This window comes from Ascidia mentula, chromosome 9, assembly GCF_947561715.1.
Source record: "Ascidia mentula chromosome 9, kaAscMent1.1, whole genome shotgun sequence".
Taxonomy (NCBI): domain Eukaryota; kingdom Metazoa; phylum Chordata; class Ascidiacea; order Phlebobranchia; family Ascidiidae; genus Ascidia; species Ascidia mentula.
The window spans coordinates 11,002,214-11,018,170 of record NC_138574.1 but is presented as its reverse complement, the minus strand read 5'-3'; the positions used below and the strand labels follow the sequence as shown (position 1 = coordinate 11,018,170).

Genomic DNA, 15,957 nt, shown 5'->3' with positions numbered 1-15,957 from the left:
CCGGGATTTCCAGAAAGAAATTTCTCCTTTCCATCAACAACTCTTGTGGGGTCGTTAATGTGGGCACGGCATGTTGGGTTAGTTTGCTTGATGGACACGGTTTGAAACTTGTCGCGCCCCAGTGTGTCTAACTTATGTTCTACAATAATGATGGTGATATAGGGAAGTTACTAAAGGGGAACATATTTGCCAACGTTTAGCATCAACATGAGAACGCATGGTTGACAGATTGTGCGCTTGCGCACCAGTGTACCTTGGCCACAATATACCCCGTGAATCCACTGAGCTCCTGTAGCTCAGTTGGTAGAGCCTTGGGCCTGGTTAGCCCAGAGTCGTGAGTTCAAACCTCACTGGGAGCTTGATTTATCAGACCTCGCTCCGACTTGCCGGGAAAAGTGACTGATCCAGCTTGGCTGCAATGCCTTGGCTGCGAAGCCTGTGAACCTTCTGTTCTGATTCACGAACTTTTCAAAATATGGCTTTAGATAAGCAAAATATGGCTTTAGGTTTATCTGTCTGTACGTTTTGAGGGGATAAAAGTTTTAAATACTTGCATATGAGACCATGTAGATCAGTGACTCTCAACCTTTTTGTGGTTGCGTACCACTTGGAGGCAAACAATTTTGACGCGTACTACTTGGTTAAGTGTTATAAAGTAACCTAGGGTATGAAGTAACGAACATTTTGGGTTACGGTTTTTTGAATTCGAACTGGATCCGCAACTTACGGAAAGGTGCTCGCGTACCACCTGGAATGCCGTCGCCTACCACTAGTGGTACGCGTACCACCGGTTGGGAAACACTGATGTAGACCATGCATACAAGTCTCACTACAGAAACACATTAAATTATATGTATTTGAAACTTTAATGCCGGTACATTCATACGTCTAGGCCAAAATCCTTACATTCACATATCGGCATGCTTTGTTGACGTCAAGAAAATCCCCCAGGTGAGGTGAAAACATTGGCAGACAAGAGAGGGAGGGCTCGGGGAAAAAATGGGGAACCACGCAACTCAAGTGAAGCGTGCAATGTGTGAACAATGTCGCCAACCGAAGCGTTTTGGCTTAGTGCTGAAGCTTGTAAAGCTAGTATAATTTAGTGAGTTTTCGTAACGTTAAAAAGTTAAACAGAATATCTATCGCAATTGCATGAAACAACAAATGTTGATGATGTAGTTTGAGGCCTATGTTTAGCCCAGCGTAACATTGTAAAATTGCTGTACGTTTCACAGTACTTGTTGGTATTTCTTGAGGCTGTCAATGCCTTAATACAACTTATATCCGCAAGATGTTGCAGAAGCAATATTTCGCTGATATCACGTGTTACAAAACTACCGCAACCAACTTTATCTCTAAAAAATCAGCGTAAAGTTACGGTGTATAGCAACGCTAACAGAAAAGAGGAACTGCAAATGGCTAGCCCTTGTAACCAGCGCACTGTTTCACATGTAGTAGTTGCACTCATAGTATGTAGATAACGTTACTTGCGTGGCAACTGACAAGTGTGGTATATTACCTAAACGATTTCCGCTGGCTTATTTTATCCACTGTTCACAGTCATGACATATTTAATTTAGAAATAGTCAAAGGGTCATTAGTGACAGCATTGTTAGTTTCACTTTACCCCCCAAGTTGTTTCGGGCCCCATGTATAGTGTGTGAGAGAAGTACGCTAACATCGTAACACAGCGTACAATGGATTCATTGTTTATAAATGGCAACGTGGTGGTTTCCAACAGAAACTACAATGAAAAGGAACTGTTCCCACCACCTAAAATAGCACAGACCACTCTCTATAATGCATTTCGGTGTTTGAATCCTTCATCTCTTCCTAATAAGGTACTTGAAGGTCCAAAATTATAAAAAAAAGCAAAGTAACAAACAGTAGGTTCGTCATTAGCTGGGTAATTTAAAGTATCAATGTGGCGAATCCGAAACAACGATAACACGATTTCGTCAATCCAATCAAATTAGTTATTAGTATATCCCTTCGCAGGAAATTTGTATCAACAATTATGCGTTCAGTTGCGGCTAAAAACATAACTAATTTACAAAGGCAACATCGCCTTAATTAGCTAAAATGAATGGTTCAAAGACAAAAGCGAAATTATTTATATCAATAAATCATAATTAAAAGTGATTTTATTCCATTCTCAGTCTTCAGCCGTATCACCGTTTTGTTGAAATTGTTAATTAAACTAACGTGAAACAATTGTGTTAATTCGTAAATTGTAATTATTTGTTCTGTAAACTGTTTACTGTAGAACTGAAGTAATTTACGTAAACATGGCTTGTGCAGATCAGCACTTGTTCGTGCATTTAAATGCATGAAATCTAACATGCAAATTGCAGGCGCAATAGGTATGTGTGAAAAATGGTTCGATAGGTTTTGAAGCTTATCACCTACTAGCGTAAAAAGCCAATTCCACACTACAGGCCCCTAAACACAAACCAGATTAAACTTCGTGAAACAAACCAAACTGTAAAGAATATATTTTGGGATGTGGAAACTTTCGAAATAGAATGAGGAACCGCTGGCCACATGCTCCGCCGCAACGGTTTTGGTTCCGCGAAAAAGGGTTTTCCCAATGTGTAACGTAAAGTATCGCTGACGTAAGCACCGAGATTAGGTGTAATCTGGCATGGGAGATGTGCATTGAACCGTGTTTTGCCTGAAGCCAAATACGTCAGTTCGAAACAGTGGAAACTAGTAGGCGCACGCATATGTTATACGACTAAGATGCGTGCACATAGGTTACACTTTATATTATTTTTATGCACAGACTCGAATAGTTACTGGTAAATTTTGCCCTCATGTATAAACAAAACGATGGTATTTAAGACTATTTTGGGATTCATTTTTCTATTTTTGTTGCAACTTCAAGATTGTGACGCAACTTCCATGAAATGCAATAGACGTCTGGATGGAGAATCGTAAGTACAATTTTGAATCAATTGTATCATGCAGTTAAACAGTTTAACAAATATATTCAAAGACCAACCACTCATTGTAAGTTTTAATCAACAACGACAGTGCTTCATGATTAATTAATCAAACTTATAAATTATATAACGTTTTTTGGGTATAAAACAAAAGATAATTGTCTCGCTTTTGCTAACATTTTTGTGCTCCCTTTTCGTTATAAAACTTAAACGCAATTATTACTTGTCTCGCATTTAAATTTACCCCTTCTTTGGGTTAAAGCTTTAAAACAACTGATCACGTAAGGAAAATCTGCTGTTTTAACTTTAATCACTCTTTTCAGCTGCATCTACGATTACCTGGATTGGCGTTTACGTTGTGATGGCAGGAACATTAAAACATTGCCCACACCGGACCGCGTTAAGTCAGATGCCCCGCCCGGGGACGGCAGAGTTATCCTCGCCAACGGAAATTGCATTGAAAAGATTAAACAAGGTTGGAGGATTGGCTGATTACAGTTTGTCACCATTTTACTGCAATGTGGTACATTGCTTAAGTTTGAACTGGTAACCCATACTTGTGAGCAGAACACTCACGTGTAAGGTGTTTGTGCTAAAGGCGGGAACAATTTTCAATTTAAATCTGTCCTATTTCTAAAAAAATGCATCGTTACTTTGCAGATACGTTCAAGCATTACAGAAAAGCACGGCACATCAACTTGAACATGAACCAAATACAGATCATTGTAGCTTACACCTTCATAAATTGTGAAGAACTACATAATGTCACGATTGCGGACAATGCTATACACACTATCCAGCAATACGCATTTGCAGGTAAAGTAATGTTCGTAGCCCTTCTGGCCAGTTAACACGTAACATGCCAATCGTTATCACAAAATCACAAGCACCATATTTAAATATTGCAGGTCTGAGAAATCTGGCTGTAATAGACTTAAGCGGAAACAGCATTTTAAGTATAGAAGAACACAGCTTTGATGATCTTGGGAGTCTTCGTGAGTTGTACCTTAGTCGTAATGAAATCACCACAATCCATCCCGACGCCTTTTCATCTGTCGCTAATTTGCGCATTTTGGACTTGAGCGCAAATGCTCTGCGGACTCTTGCATGGACTTCCACGTTAATCCAGCTAAGGTAGGTTAAGCTTGTACGTGATAACCCGTCTGGACTAAATATACGCACATCAGAATGCCCATATAATTAAATTGGGTTAAAAGATGTCAGAATGTTGTATGCATGATAAAAACAAGCAAGTGATTACTGCAAAAACAGGGCATTGCGATACCGTCATTGTAATGCACGTAAAAGGGCACTCGTGACGTTCATATATCCGTAATATTGTTTTCTACACACGTCAGTACGTGTTCATAAACTGATCCCTGCTTTACGTTACGTTGCATTGCAGAGTGTTGCATGTTTCACATAACCAGCTGACTGAATTTGACGGATCAGGCCTCGAATTGTATCCAAAGATTACAAAGCTGGACCTGAAAAACAACCAAATCCGCTCAATAAACAACTCCGCCCACTTTCGAGAAAGGTACGATTATGGCGTTGACACGTGATGGAATCTTCCATATTCCAATCTTGCTTTTGCATATAGTATACTGTAGTTGGAGATACTGATTATAATCATGGTAACACGTTCCAAGTGTTGCTTACGCTTCTCTTTAACCCATAGAAACAAAATACCCTTTTATCTTTATTGCAATAGTCATTTTTTTGTGTGTCTCTTGAAGAGGTGGCAGTACGTCGTGTTTATCGTGGTTGTAAATTACACGTTTTTCAGAGAGTTTATGTACGTTCTACTTGCCAACAACCAGCTTACGTACCCAGACCCGGACTGGTTTCGTAGTTCTGCACACAATGCTGCCGAACTTACAGGCGAATTAAGTTTTGTCGAAGGAAACCCGTGGAATTGTGAATGCGCAAATGATTACTATGTACGTATAAAACACAAGTTTGTACCAATAATAGATCATGCAGTTTTCGTTACATTGCAGTGTATCGCGAAACACTGTATATTTTAGAATAAGAAATATCGAATAAATCTCGGTTTCCCATATGGTAACCATACTAAGTTCCAACGAATTTAACAGCTTGTTACGTAACAGAAACATTTCTGAGAATAAAAAGACTGACCCATACTGTTGTTGCCATTGTCATGTTTTATACGAAAAACGTTTCGGCAAGAACTTATGCCATTATCAGCATGACAATGTTAATAACAGTGTGGGCCGGTCTGTGTATTCTCGTAACTATGAGCAAATCCCTTATTAGTGTTCCTGAGATGCATTTCCGTTTTCTTTATTTTACGTGTGTTAAAATTAAGTTACCATATACCTTGTGGCTACGAGTATTCGCACGTGTTATCCGATATCTAAAAAAAGTGAATATTGCTCAATATTTTAATTTAGTTGGAAGTAAACAAAATGATCATTTGTCCAGAACTTTCTCACCAAGGATATTCGCAAACCGAAGTGGAGAAACGCTCTTGACATCCAATGCCGTGACGGCAAAAAGCTGGGAACGTTCAAATGCGACCAACAGCCAAATACTTGCGATAAGCTGAGTTGTCCAGTGACACCAAACGAGAATCTTTCACCTAGAATGACACCAACTACAACGACAATAACAAAAAGTACCACATCAACAACTCCAATAGCTACAACCACAACCACAACCACTACAAGAGCTACAGAAACAACTAACTATAGGTTATCCCCTCGATCCCAACCAGAACCTCCGAATAACGAGGGAGACCTTGAGTACCAAGTACATTTGCCGCCCACGCAAGAAGAAAACAAAGACGAAGATGTCTCAGTCACAAATAAACAAGACCAGACCACGTTACACGTTATAGTTATATCTGGTTGCGTAACCGTGGTATCGTTGGCAGCGATTTGTACGGTGTGCATGTACCAGTCAAAACGCAGGAAAGAACTTAAACCTAGCATCGCCGCCAACGATCCAAAAACAGGGTCCACAAGGACTGCTGAAACTTTAATTTTAAGAACCAATTCCTCTGCTCGCACCAGCAGTACTAGCAGCAGCAGTAGAAGCGCCACTTCCAATGACAGCATCGCAACCAACAATAACCGTGAAAAACGAAGTTCTAAGAGTGATGACGTCGTGGAAATCCCCGTTACCCCCAGCGACGGCAGTGGAGAAAAAGAGCAACTGTTACTGGTCGACAAGCGATCCATAACCGCGCCAAAACAAGTTGGCTCAACGCATCAAATCATCCCCTCTTCATCACAGGCGAGAGTGTCAACAGATAGACTTCAGCCAGTCTACCAAGACGTTTGCACAGAGAATAAAAACAATGGCGAAACCGTCGCCAAGACGCATGCTGCGCCAACTGCCGTAGTGAGACCAATGACATCTTCGGCAAGCGAAGACTCCTTACTGGGGGAACTGCCTCGCCATGACTTGGGCGTCCCCGAGGCGGACGCAGATGTCCAACCGGTGTGAAAGCGGTTTGCATGATTTTGATCAAATTTCTTTTGTTCTTTTTACACCTTTTAATACTTTTTTGAATACGCGCTTTTGCTGTTGCTGTATATATGATTTAGTACTTGAAAATGTTAAAGTGATGTGTAGTGAAAGTAGTAATTTGCTCCAAGCGTTCGTGATCCAATTCGAGTTCCACCTTTTAAACTTGTGTGCCAAACCTGTTTTTGAAATATACATTCGATACAAACTTTTTATATGTAGGGAATGTTGTATGATGGATTGTTTGTATCATTTATTTGAAGGCGCACTGCCCTTAAAAAACAGAAAAAAGGTCATTCAGCTTTTTACCAAACGCAAAGTAGAATGCAAATGAAACGGCTTGTAACATACGAGGCAGGATTTGCAGAGTCCTCCTCTTAGTGTGTTTAGGCAAGATAGTATCCCAATAAAATACAAAGGGTAGTATGGCTGTCTGGAATATGCACATGAGGAACAATCAATTTAGCCACTAGAAGTAAACATACTCTTTTAAACACACATAGTAGGTGGTGCAAGCTACCAAACCTATGCATAAACCCAAAAGCTTTGTAATACATTGACATTTGAACGTAAATGCAAATAATCTGTCTAGAGGGTTGACGCTAATTGGTCCACCAATGAATGTGCACTGACGTGGTGCAAACATTTATATAAGAGAACGGAAGGTTTACCGCCGAGGATTGTGTTGCTGGTGATTATATAGTTTTTTATATACGTTGTTGTCTCATGCAGTCAGGTAACATGATTTTAGCCTATAGTTGGCAAGATCGTCGCCACGTACCATCAAGCTGCCCTGATGATACCTAAATAAGTGGAAAAAGTGGCCCTGCTTTGAAGATCGCTTGAAACATTATCGAGTCTGTTGCTAATACCTATATTGCTTTAAAACCACACTGTCTTACTGAACGAACTAGGCAATCTCTTCAATTGCATTTACTTTTAAATTATTTCAAATGCTTCATTTGGATAACTTACGTAACCATGGGGTAAAGCTAGTGTGGAATTACAGCAAAGGGGTTTTGTAACACCCACCAGTGGTCTGACCTGTGTTTGGAAACACCCTCGTTCAGGTGAATAAAGACAGTATGCGGAAAGCAAACATAGCGCAAGAACTCGTCGCACAATTCTAACTCCTGCATGCAAGCATGGGACCATTAAGCAAATAATTGCAAAGATTGCATTCATCACACGTTCAAACAGAAAAGTATAATGTAGAAAAAATGAAACACACAGGAAGGTTTTAAGGGCTGCAATCAATTTTAGCATACAGCAAGTTCCCTTTTTCTGTTTACCTGAAGAATATGTCATTGCACTTATATTTAAAATACCCATTTACTTGAGCAGCGCCAATTGCCCTAGATTTGCATATATGCACAGCAAGAGTTATTTTTACTGACAAAGAGCAAACATAATCTCACTCTTAAAAAACTTTAGAAGTAGGTGAAATCGGCAATGAAAACAATAGCCTAAACCTTTTGACTTCTACTGGATGCAAAACAAGTTTATTTTGTTGAAGTAATAACCTTTAAACCTTTTGTTAAAAATTCCTTGTGCAAATTGATGGAAGTTAGTCAGTATAGCAGATCACTAGATGGAGTTTGTTTTTCGTCTATAGGTGTCCACGCAAGCGACAAAAAGGGAAGTCCGGTCGGATTTGGTCCGCTGGTTACCAGTTTGACACCCCCCACTCAGAAAGGTAATGGCTGTTTAACGGAAAACTAACACAAAAGGAACAGGAAGTCATTCCAAGGTTCAGACTTTCGCTAATGGCCAAACATATTAAAACCACGAGGCATATACTGACGTGCCTAAACATGGACACATTTCACTTTCACCACTCCGTATGACCACCAACCGAAAGTAAACGCACAAAATGGAAACAGATTGACGAGCGGGTCTTTTTTTGGCCAAATGACGTAACGGCAAACAAAACGGGTTTTCCCTACTTTTTCCAGGAACCGTACGTAACATGCTTGTTTGTTTTCAATAAAGCTTAGGATTATAAAAATTTGTTACGCGATTTTGGCGATGAAAGAAAGTTAGTAAAATTTTTCAGAAAAGTAGATAAATAAGCCGTTTTTTTCGGCGAAGTTTGTAATCTATCTATTTTGATAATCCTATCGCAAAAACGCGTGTAGTTAACCGGACAATAACAAACACGGGACAGGCGCATATACTTAACCAAGGTTACAAATGCGACTATTTTCTGCATAAAAATGTAAAAGCAATGGTTTCCAAGCAGTCGTTCGGCCATAGCGTGCTCCACAGTTGTTCGTTTCCAGTGGTTTAAATCTAGTTTGGTACCCAATGGATCGATGTGGGCCTACCACAAACTAGAAAAGTCTTTGCCTGGCTGGTAGACCAGTAAGACCACATAATCAGTCACCATTGGCAATGATGGCACCTGATAGATCGAATTAGTTGCCAAGCCTGTTTATAGATTCGAAGCTGACTCACCAATCGGACATTTTCGTTTCCGAAAATAGGCAAACGTCGTGTTTCGCTTTCCTGTAAGCTTTTATTTTGCATTTGCCTAAAGTATCATTTACTGCGAATGGGGCAAGTTGTTAAGGATCCATTGAGACGGGACGGTTCCGCTATGACGTAACCTTGCGGCGGTTTACATTATATTCAGTTCCTGAAGTGTCTGGTTTGTGGGATTTAACCGAAATGGTTTGGCTTAAGCTAGACCTACAAAGAGAAATTCTCTTTTGTCGGTGTCTGCTTTTTTATCACAAAATTGCTCTCGACTTTGCCCTGAGAATAATATAAAAAATAACTTGCTGTTTTGGGGAAACAGATTTGTTACAATGTGTGGGCGATGGATTATTGTATGGCGAAATTACAACAAAGGCCGAAATAGTACTTGTTCGATGATCATAAGTAATACTTCCAGCTCTGCGTAGAAATTCCCTGGGCTAGTTCGTGATAATAACATTCAGTCGATGTGCACCGGATAGTATGTCCTGCTTTAAACATTTACAAACGGTTTAGCTGCTCAGTCATGCAAATACCTTATTGTTCAACGAGCCGAGTATTTTATCCGTGAATCGTAACGGATCATTAAAGCCGGGACGACGTTTTATTCTGCTCCCTACGATCACATCTTGCAAACGGAAACCTGCACAGGTGTGCACACATTAACTTAAAAAAAGTTGCGTTGAACGGAAAAGTGCAAGGTTGATTTTCTTGCTCACGTGAGACGGAGATCAGCAAGGCATGTGACCGACAAACAACTTTTTGCGAAGTTGTGAGTTCACTTTTCGTTGAAAATCACATGCCGCTTTCATTGTATCACTTCAACTTGACAAAAATCCTTCTAAGCCCAACGGTCATTGACAACGAAACTTGACGCTGATTAACGTGAATGTAATCCTCATTTCGTCCATGAAATCCCCCGGTTTTCCTACATGTAAGTTTTCATTTCGCAATTGCCGACGGTTATAATCCTTCACAAAAACAATTATTCGGATAAGGACAATTCCGTTAAAGCCCGTACCGTATGGACTTCTCACCAACGGATACCTTACTCAAGCACCTTACGTCACAATGACGGTTGTGGTAAAAGGAAACGTCGACAATCAGGAAAGTGCAAAGTTGATGCTTCCTTGCTCACGTGAGACACGTGAGAGAAAGCCTTGTGACCAAAACCACATCATCTTTCTGCGAATTTGGAGTTGGAAAGTCACGTGACGGTTTCATTACGTCATTTTATCTTGACATTCAGTACTTCAACATAAAATATTAATAAAACAGGAAAATTGCACCTTCTGGTCGGCAGCAATTTTCATCGTATGGAAATCCCTATATTTTCTACCCATACAGGATAAAGGTCTTTCGGGACGTTGACAATAAAAGGCTTGGTGCGTGTACGTCGATGTCGTAAGAAGAATTCGGCTCAGCTAAGCACAATATGAAGCGTTAACTAGTGCAATGCCCAACAAAAATAAAACATACCCAAAACAATTTGTATGATTACCATGTTTTGCAAAAGAATATTAATGGCGCCACTGCAATACACGTTTAACGAGACATTGATTTCAAATCTCTTGAGGAAAAGAATAAACCCGTAGCAAGGCAGGCACTCGCTAATGGGTGACGTAACCGCGAAACTTTGTTCTCGCCCGACACGCCACTCTGACGAGAATGTGGACGCTGAAAGAGTCTGGCAATAGAAACCAGGCACGTGGGTGTCCGACTTGGGTTACTGTTAAGCAAGCACAGCTACAATTAATTGAATTTTTTTAGGTTACTTCTTCATTCTAGCTCCTTGGTGGGAAACCGAACATCTGATAGCTATAGGAGTAGAAAAAACAAATTCTGAAGAGAACCAGGGAATTCCCCACATGGTTCTGTTAGGAAGGTAGACTTTAAAAAATGCGAAAATGTTGTTGACTCTCAGTGCTAGGGTGTTTTCACCAGAGTTCGTACTTCCAGACCTGCAAATGCCATATTGCTGCTTGGTGCAAATTAACCAAGGTTAGGGAAAGATAGTTTACGCTTGGTTATAGCTAAGCAAAATCTTTTAACTGCACTTAATTTCTGTGGCATTCCATTGCAGACAGACTAACTTACGCAGTTAATCAGGAAGTTTCATCAGTAATGTTAACTTACTGACGAGCAATGCAACTTTACCAAACATTGCAAGTTGAGATGAACAGTAAGGCATAAATAGCAGAACGTTTTTATTCAGGATGGTTTTGTTCTCCAACAGAGCGAACACAAAGACTCTTTTGTGTGTATTCAGGCGAAACGTACGCTATGAAAGCAACTACGTTTTATTGGCAATCGTTGTTTGTCTTGCTACCTTTGCTTTGTTCCACGATTAGATGCCCACAGGAAAACGTTGAAACAAGGTATATAAAGTTTGTATGTTCTAAATAGGAATACCGTGACAACAATACATGAGGTGCTTAAAGCTTATTTTTTGCACACTCGATTCCACTGCAAACGTAGACTATATCATTGTTATATGGCGTATGATATAGTCACACGCTTGATTGCTCTGTTAAACGTTGAGGTGCATTTATAGATGCTACTTCAACTATCTTACATTGGACCTGTGGTGCGATCAAAGCAATTTCACCGCAATACCCAAACCAGCAGATATTGAGTCGTACGCACCGCCTGAATACGCACTGAAGATTTTCATCAACGGCAGCTGCATTCAGGCAATAACTCAAGGTTAATACGAAAAGAGAAAATTGCTTGAACGTTTGGTTCCCGCGCCAGTTTCGGTGTGTTTAACCACATTTTGCCGGTCGTATTGTAATTCTGGTAAAAAAGGATTGTTTGGAACAATGGCAATCGTGTTCACGCATTTCATTTTGCCTATATATCTATAGGCCTATACTCACAGGCCTAAATGAAACCCAAAGCTAATAATTTTATTGAATAAAACCCTATTTTTCAGATGACATGAAAAAGTATCCAAATATCATCATCTTTGATGCATCGAAAAATCAATTGAAATCAATCGATTTGTCAGCATTTAAATACTGTCCGGACCTCAGCGTAATCCATCTAAGCAATAATTCTATCGTTCATGTTTACCACAGAAGCTTGACAGGTATCAACAAAATTCTGCTACGTGGCTTCGATAGACTCCTATAGGATAGACTCCTATACCTAGATAACCAGTAAAACCAATATTCAGACTCTTAAAGTGCACAATTAATATCAGGACCAAAAAAAGACGAATAGAAATGAGATCTTCTTTAGGTGAAATACAGACCTCGAATTCTTTTTTCTTAACAGATTTCCCAGTCTACGGCAGTCGATAATGTCGTCAGACTTTCGAGTACATCACCAACACGTGTTTATTGCGTGCATTTACACCAATTAGTTCGATACAATTATTTTGTAGATCAACAAAAACTCGAGGAACTTGATTTGAGCAGGAACCAGTTGACGGAAATAGAACGCAGTACTTTTTCTGACCTTCGAAATCTTACCGTGCTGCGCCTAAATCACAATCGACTAACTAAAGTACATGAAGATCTTCTCACAAACACCGTGAATCTACGCATTCTTGCAATCGGCAACAATCACCTTACCGAGTGGCAGAGATCTGATAAGAAGGCGTTATCTAAGTTGAACGAACTTGACCTTGACAACAACCATCTGGCGGTAATATCGTATTTCTTTTTGGAGGGTCTTGCCTCTCTACGGTAAGTTTCGTTAAATTAAGTTATCATAACACGCTATTTAAGTTATAAATGTATTATAATCTGTAGTACAAAAAGTTAAGCTTACTATCAAACCATTTTGCAGAAAATTCAGCATAAAAAACAACAATCTTGAAACCGTCGAAACATACAGTTTCATCCACTCTCCTCATCTCACCCACATCGATTTAAGAAACAATCACCTGAAGTATCTCCACGGGCAACTCTTTTCACACTTATGGTATACACGAGTCCTCATTCAACACAACCCTACTTATAAATTAGACAGCCCGCAACGTGGTTTGATTAATCTTGTTCAAAGTTGGTTGCATCACAACAGAGTTCAGTGTTTGTTGTCACTAAGATTTAGTGTGAATGGTGGTGAACAATTTTCTCCTAATTTTGCCGTTGCTGGGAACCAATATGTGTAGTTCTAAAAGTGTTAGACTATGGTTTAATGTTCGAATTTCTTTTTCAGCAAACTTCGCCGTTTGCTTATAAGTGGAAATAGACTAATGACGCCACAGCGAAACTGGTTTTCACCGCTCACTATTGCCCACCATTATCATGCAAATGAGGAACAAATCCTGGACAACCCCTGGTCGTGTGACTGCGATTCTGTAGACTTTTTGGTGAGAACAATCGAACAGTTTGGTACAAAATACCAATTGTAGACCTTCTACAAATATAGGAACACTACTCACGGATTTGCTCATAATTCTGAGAATAAAATAACGGCCCATGCTGTTGTTTACATTGTCACGCAAAACAGCACTGGCCAGTCTTTTTATTCTACAAACATTTTTCGATAAAAACGGTAATATATAAACTTTTTCCAGAATTCGTAAATGGCCATCCTGCTATAGTTTAGCCATGCGCAAGTCGTAAACGCAGTGTACAAAAGGTTTAATGTTGGTAGGATAGCCTACCTTTACAAAAGAATACTTGCACACAGGTTTTATTAGCAACCCGCTAACAAAGGACGTAAATTGACTCCATTTCATTGAGGACTTGTTTTTGTCGATTATACAGTTGTTTTTGGATGAACTACGAAATTCAACCATTCAGAGTCAAATCAGCCTTGCAAAGCATTTGAGCATCGAATGCGCATCACCGACCATTCTTGCTGGACAAATTATCACCGCGAGAGAAATCCAAGAAATGTTAAACTGCAGTCTAGCAACCACATCCCCGAAACCAAGCAGAAGACGCTGTGTGAAAACTACAAAACACAGGCGAATCAAAACAATTCTTAATGAGCGAAGCAAAACTGTCCAACAAAGGGATTCTAAAGCTACAAAAACAACGAAGCCATTCGGAATAATATGGATATTAACGGTACTTGGCATAGTCATCCTGGTGGCTTTATTAGTAATATCGCTACATCGTTTCAAAAACCACCAAAAAAGGAAAATATAGTCCGGGTTCCGCCCCACTGTATCAACTAAACCGGAAACATAAGGTTGAAGAATAACCCGTGTTTCAGCATTCAAAAGTTCAATTGAACTTCTTAGATTTGTGAATATTCTGTAGCGTTTGATCCTTCAACAAATATCGTAGCAATACAAAACCATTATGTAGCCTATAACCTAACTTTACATTTGCCAAACTAACCCAAGTAGATCATAGACTATGAACTGCAAATGATTGTTACATTATAATTTGCTTTTGGCTACAGCGCATCATGTCTCGGCAACTCCTGGCACGCGAAACGATTTTTCATGAAAAAGTGATTAACAAGTTCATATAGCCTGTCAATGTTGAAGCCTAACTATATTTAGCAAGATGGCAGAAGTCATTAGCATTATGATATAGTTGCAAAACTGCCTGGCATTATGCTTCGTCATGTCTGAAAGAATTGTTTCGGGCTAGAGGTAATGTTGCGCGGTGTTTTGTTTGCTTCGTTGCTGCAACTTCACGCAAGGCCACAATTTCCATGAATAAGTTGGAGGTCATTTGAATGCTCGAAAGGCACGCCAGATTGCAGATTTTGTGTTACATGTTTGAAACTCACAGAACCAAACATGGAAAAGGGTTACACAGCTAAATAAATGGCCCAGACTAGCTTGTATAATTCAAACATCTCCAATACTATATCACATATTTCTGTATATATCTCCTGAATATATCGAGCAAACATTGTCACCGACATGAGGTCAACAGTAGAGAATGGAGTTCCCACTTCAAAGTACGTAAACAGCACAGTGTAGCTCCCACTCCAAAAGAGGAACCATTCCACAAACGTGTTAAATTAATATTGCACCATAAGGAACGCACTTCCCTTTCACATTGTTGTGTCACTTATATTTCACAGATTCAGTTCCGCACGTTCATACTTGTGACCACCAAAACAATACTTGCAACTGCAGCAGTACAACAAGTAATAAAAAACGTTCTTGCTTTAAATTTATCTTGTACCAACTGATAATGTCTTATTCATGAACAAGACAACGTTTCTGTGAGGTATGGGTACCAGGACAGCAAGAGTGAACAGGTTGTTGGAAGGTTTATTTTTATTTGATACACCTATATTATATATACAAGATATATTCACCTGTGATGTTATACACAAGCAGCAAAATTGTCTACACTTGTTTGAACTTCAAATGAATTTTGGTTTCATGTGCTTGCATGAGACAAATAACTCCATAATTTGCCCACACAAAGAAAATCTTGTCTTTCTTTTTTCTAAATGTATGCATTTTAAACAGTTAATGAAATAACCACAAACTTCACAGTAAGTATCACTAATAAAACTTATTTTAAGTTTTCAACTTGGTTTCATTATCATCTCCCAGTTTTCAAAGCTCAAACCACAGGCATTTCTTGAAAAAAATAAAATGTTGAACTATTTGTGTTCTTTGAAGGTCATAGTGTAACACATACCTTTTGTGTGGATCTGTGCATTTTTTCCATTAAGTTCATAAACAACTGTTTATTATGTGCAACATGTTAAAGTAGGCTAATTCTTTGTGCTGTAATCACAAGGTTGATCTACTTTGCGCTTCAAGAAGCAATCTATTCTCTACTGTTCTTGTTCCGTATCAAGATGAGCGATCAAATTCTGGGAAAAAAACTCCTAACGCCATGTCTGTTCTGTTGGAAAACATTAAAGTTATGTATATCTTATCACCAATAAATCTTATTTTTAGTTTATAACTTGGTTTTACTGTTGCCAAAGACAAATTCTAATTTGGCTCCATTATCATCTCCCAGTTTTCAAAAGCCTAAAACATATGCATTCTTGTAAAAAATAACAATTTCAGCTGTTTGTGCTATTTGAAGGTCATTGTGTAACTACTATAACAAGCTCAAGAAGAAGAAAAACAAAGTTGAGAATACTACTGTAC

The 15,957-nt window shown here is 39.3% G+C and overlaps 2 protein-coding genes across 2 annotated transcripts; both read left to right on the top strand.

Moving 5' to 3' along the window:
- The first annotated feature begins 2,789 nt into the window (after positions 1-2,789).
- LOC145914199 (uncharacterized) lies at positions 2,790-6,622 on the top strand. The gene is made up of 7 exons (XM_083001989.1): positions 2,790-2,936; positions 3,269-3,420; positions 3,606-3,761; positions 3,854-4,079; positions 4,351-4,485; positions 4,735-4,888; positions 5,394-6,622. The coding sequence occupies exons 1-7, from the start codon at positions 2,833-2,835 to the stop codon at positions 6,417-6,419; spliced, it is 1,953 nt and encodes a 650-aa protein (XP_082858115.1). The 5' UTR covers positions 2,790-2,832; the 3' UTR covers positions 6,420-6,622.
- Positions 6,623-10,969: 4,347 nt separating this feature from the next.
- Positions 10,970-15,178, top strand: LOC145912931 (uncharacterized). Its single transcript, XM_083000381.1, has 8 exons — positions 10,970-11,296; positions 11,473-11,624; positions 11,854-12,009; positions 12,307-12,610; positions 12,714-12,848; positions 13,086-13,239; positions 13,640-13,945; positions 14,922-15,178. The coding sequence occupies exons 1-8, from the start codon at positions 11,202-11,204 to the stop codon at positions 15,030-15,032; spliced, it is 1,413 nt and encodes a 470-aa protein (XP_082856507.1). The 5' UTR covers positions 10,970-11,201; the 3' UTR covers positions 15,033-15,178.
- Positions 15,179-15,957: the final 779 nt, after the last annotated feature.

Excerpts from the sequence above, each read along its gene's own strand:
- LOC145912931 (XM_083000381.1), top strand. The coding sequence starts at position 11,202 with ATGAAAGCAACTACGTTTTATTGGCAATCGTTGTTTGTCTTGCTACCT. Across the intron at positions 11,625-11,853 it reads CATTCAGGCAATAACTCAAG|ATGACATGAAAAAGTATCCA; the intron begins GTTAATACGAAA and ends CCTATTTTTCAG. Across the intron at positions 13,946-14,921 it reads GAATAATATGGATATTAACG|ATTCAGTTCCGCACGTTCAT; the intron begins GTACTTGGCATA and ends TATATTTCACAG.
- LOC145914199 (XM_083001989.1), top strand. The coding sequence starts at position 2,833 with ATGGTATTTAAGACTATTTTGGGATTCATTTTTCTATTTTTGTTGCAA. Across the intron at positions 3,762-3,853 it reads CCAGCAATACGCATTTGCAG|GTCTGAGAAATCTGGCTGTA; the intron begins GTAAAGTAATGT and ends TAAATATTGCAG. Across the intron at positions 4,080-4,350 it reads TCCACGTTAATCCAGCTAAG|AGTGTTGCATGTTTCACATA; the intron begins GTAGGTTAAGCT and ends GTTGCATTGCAG.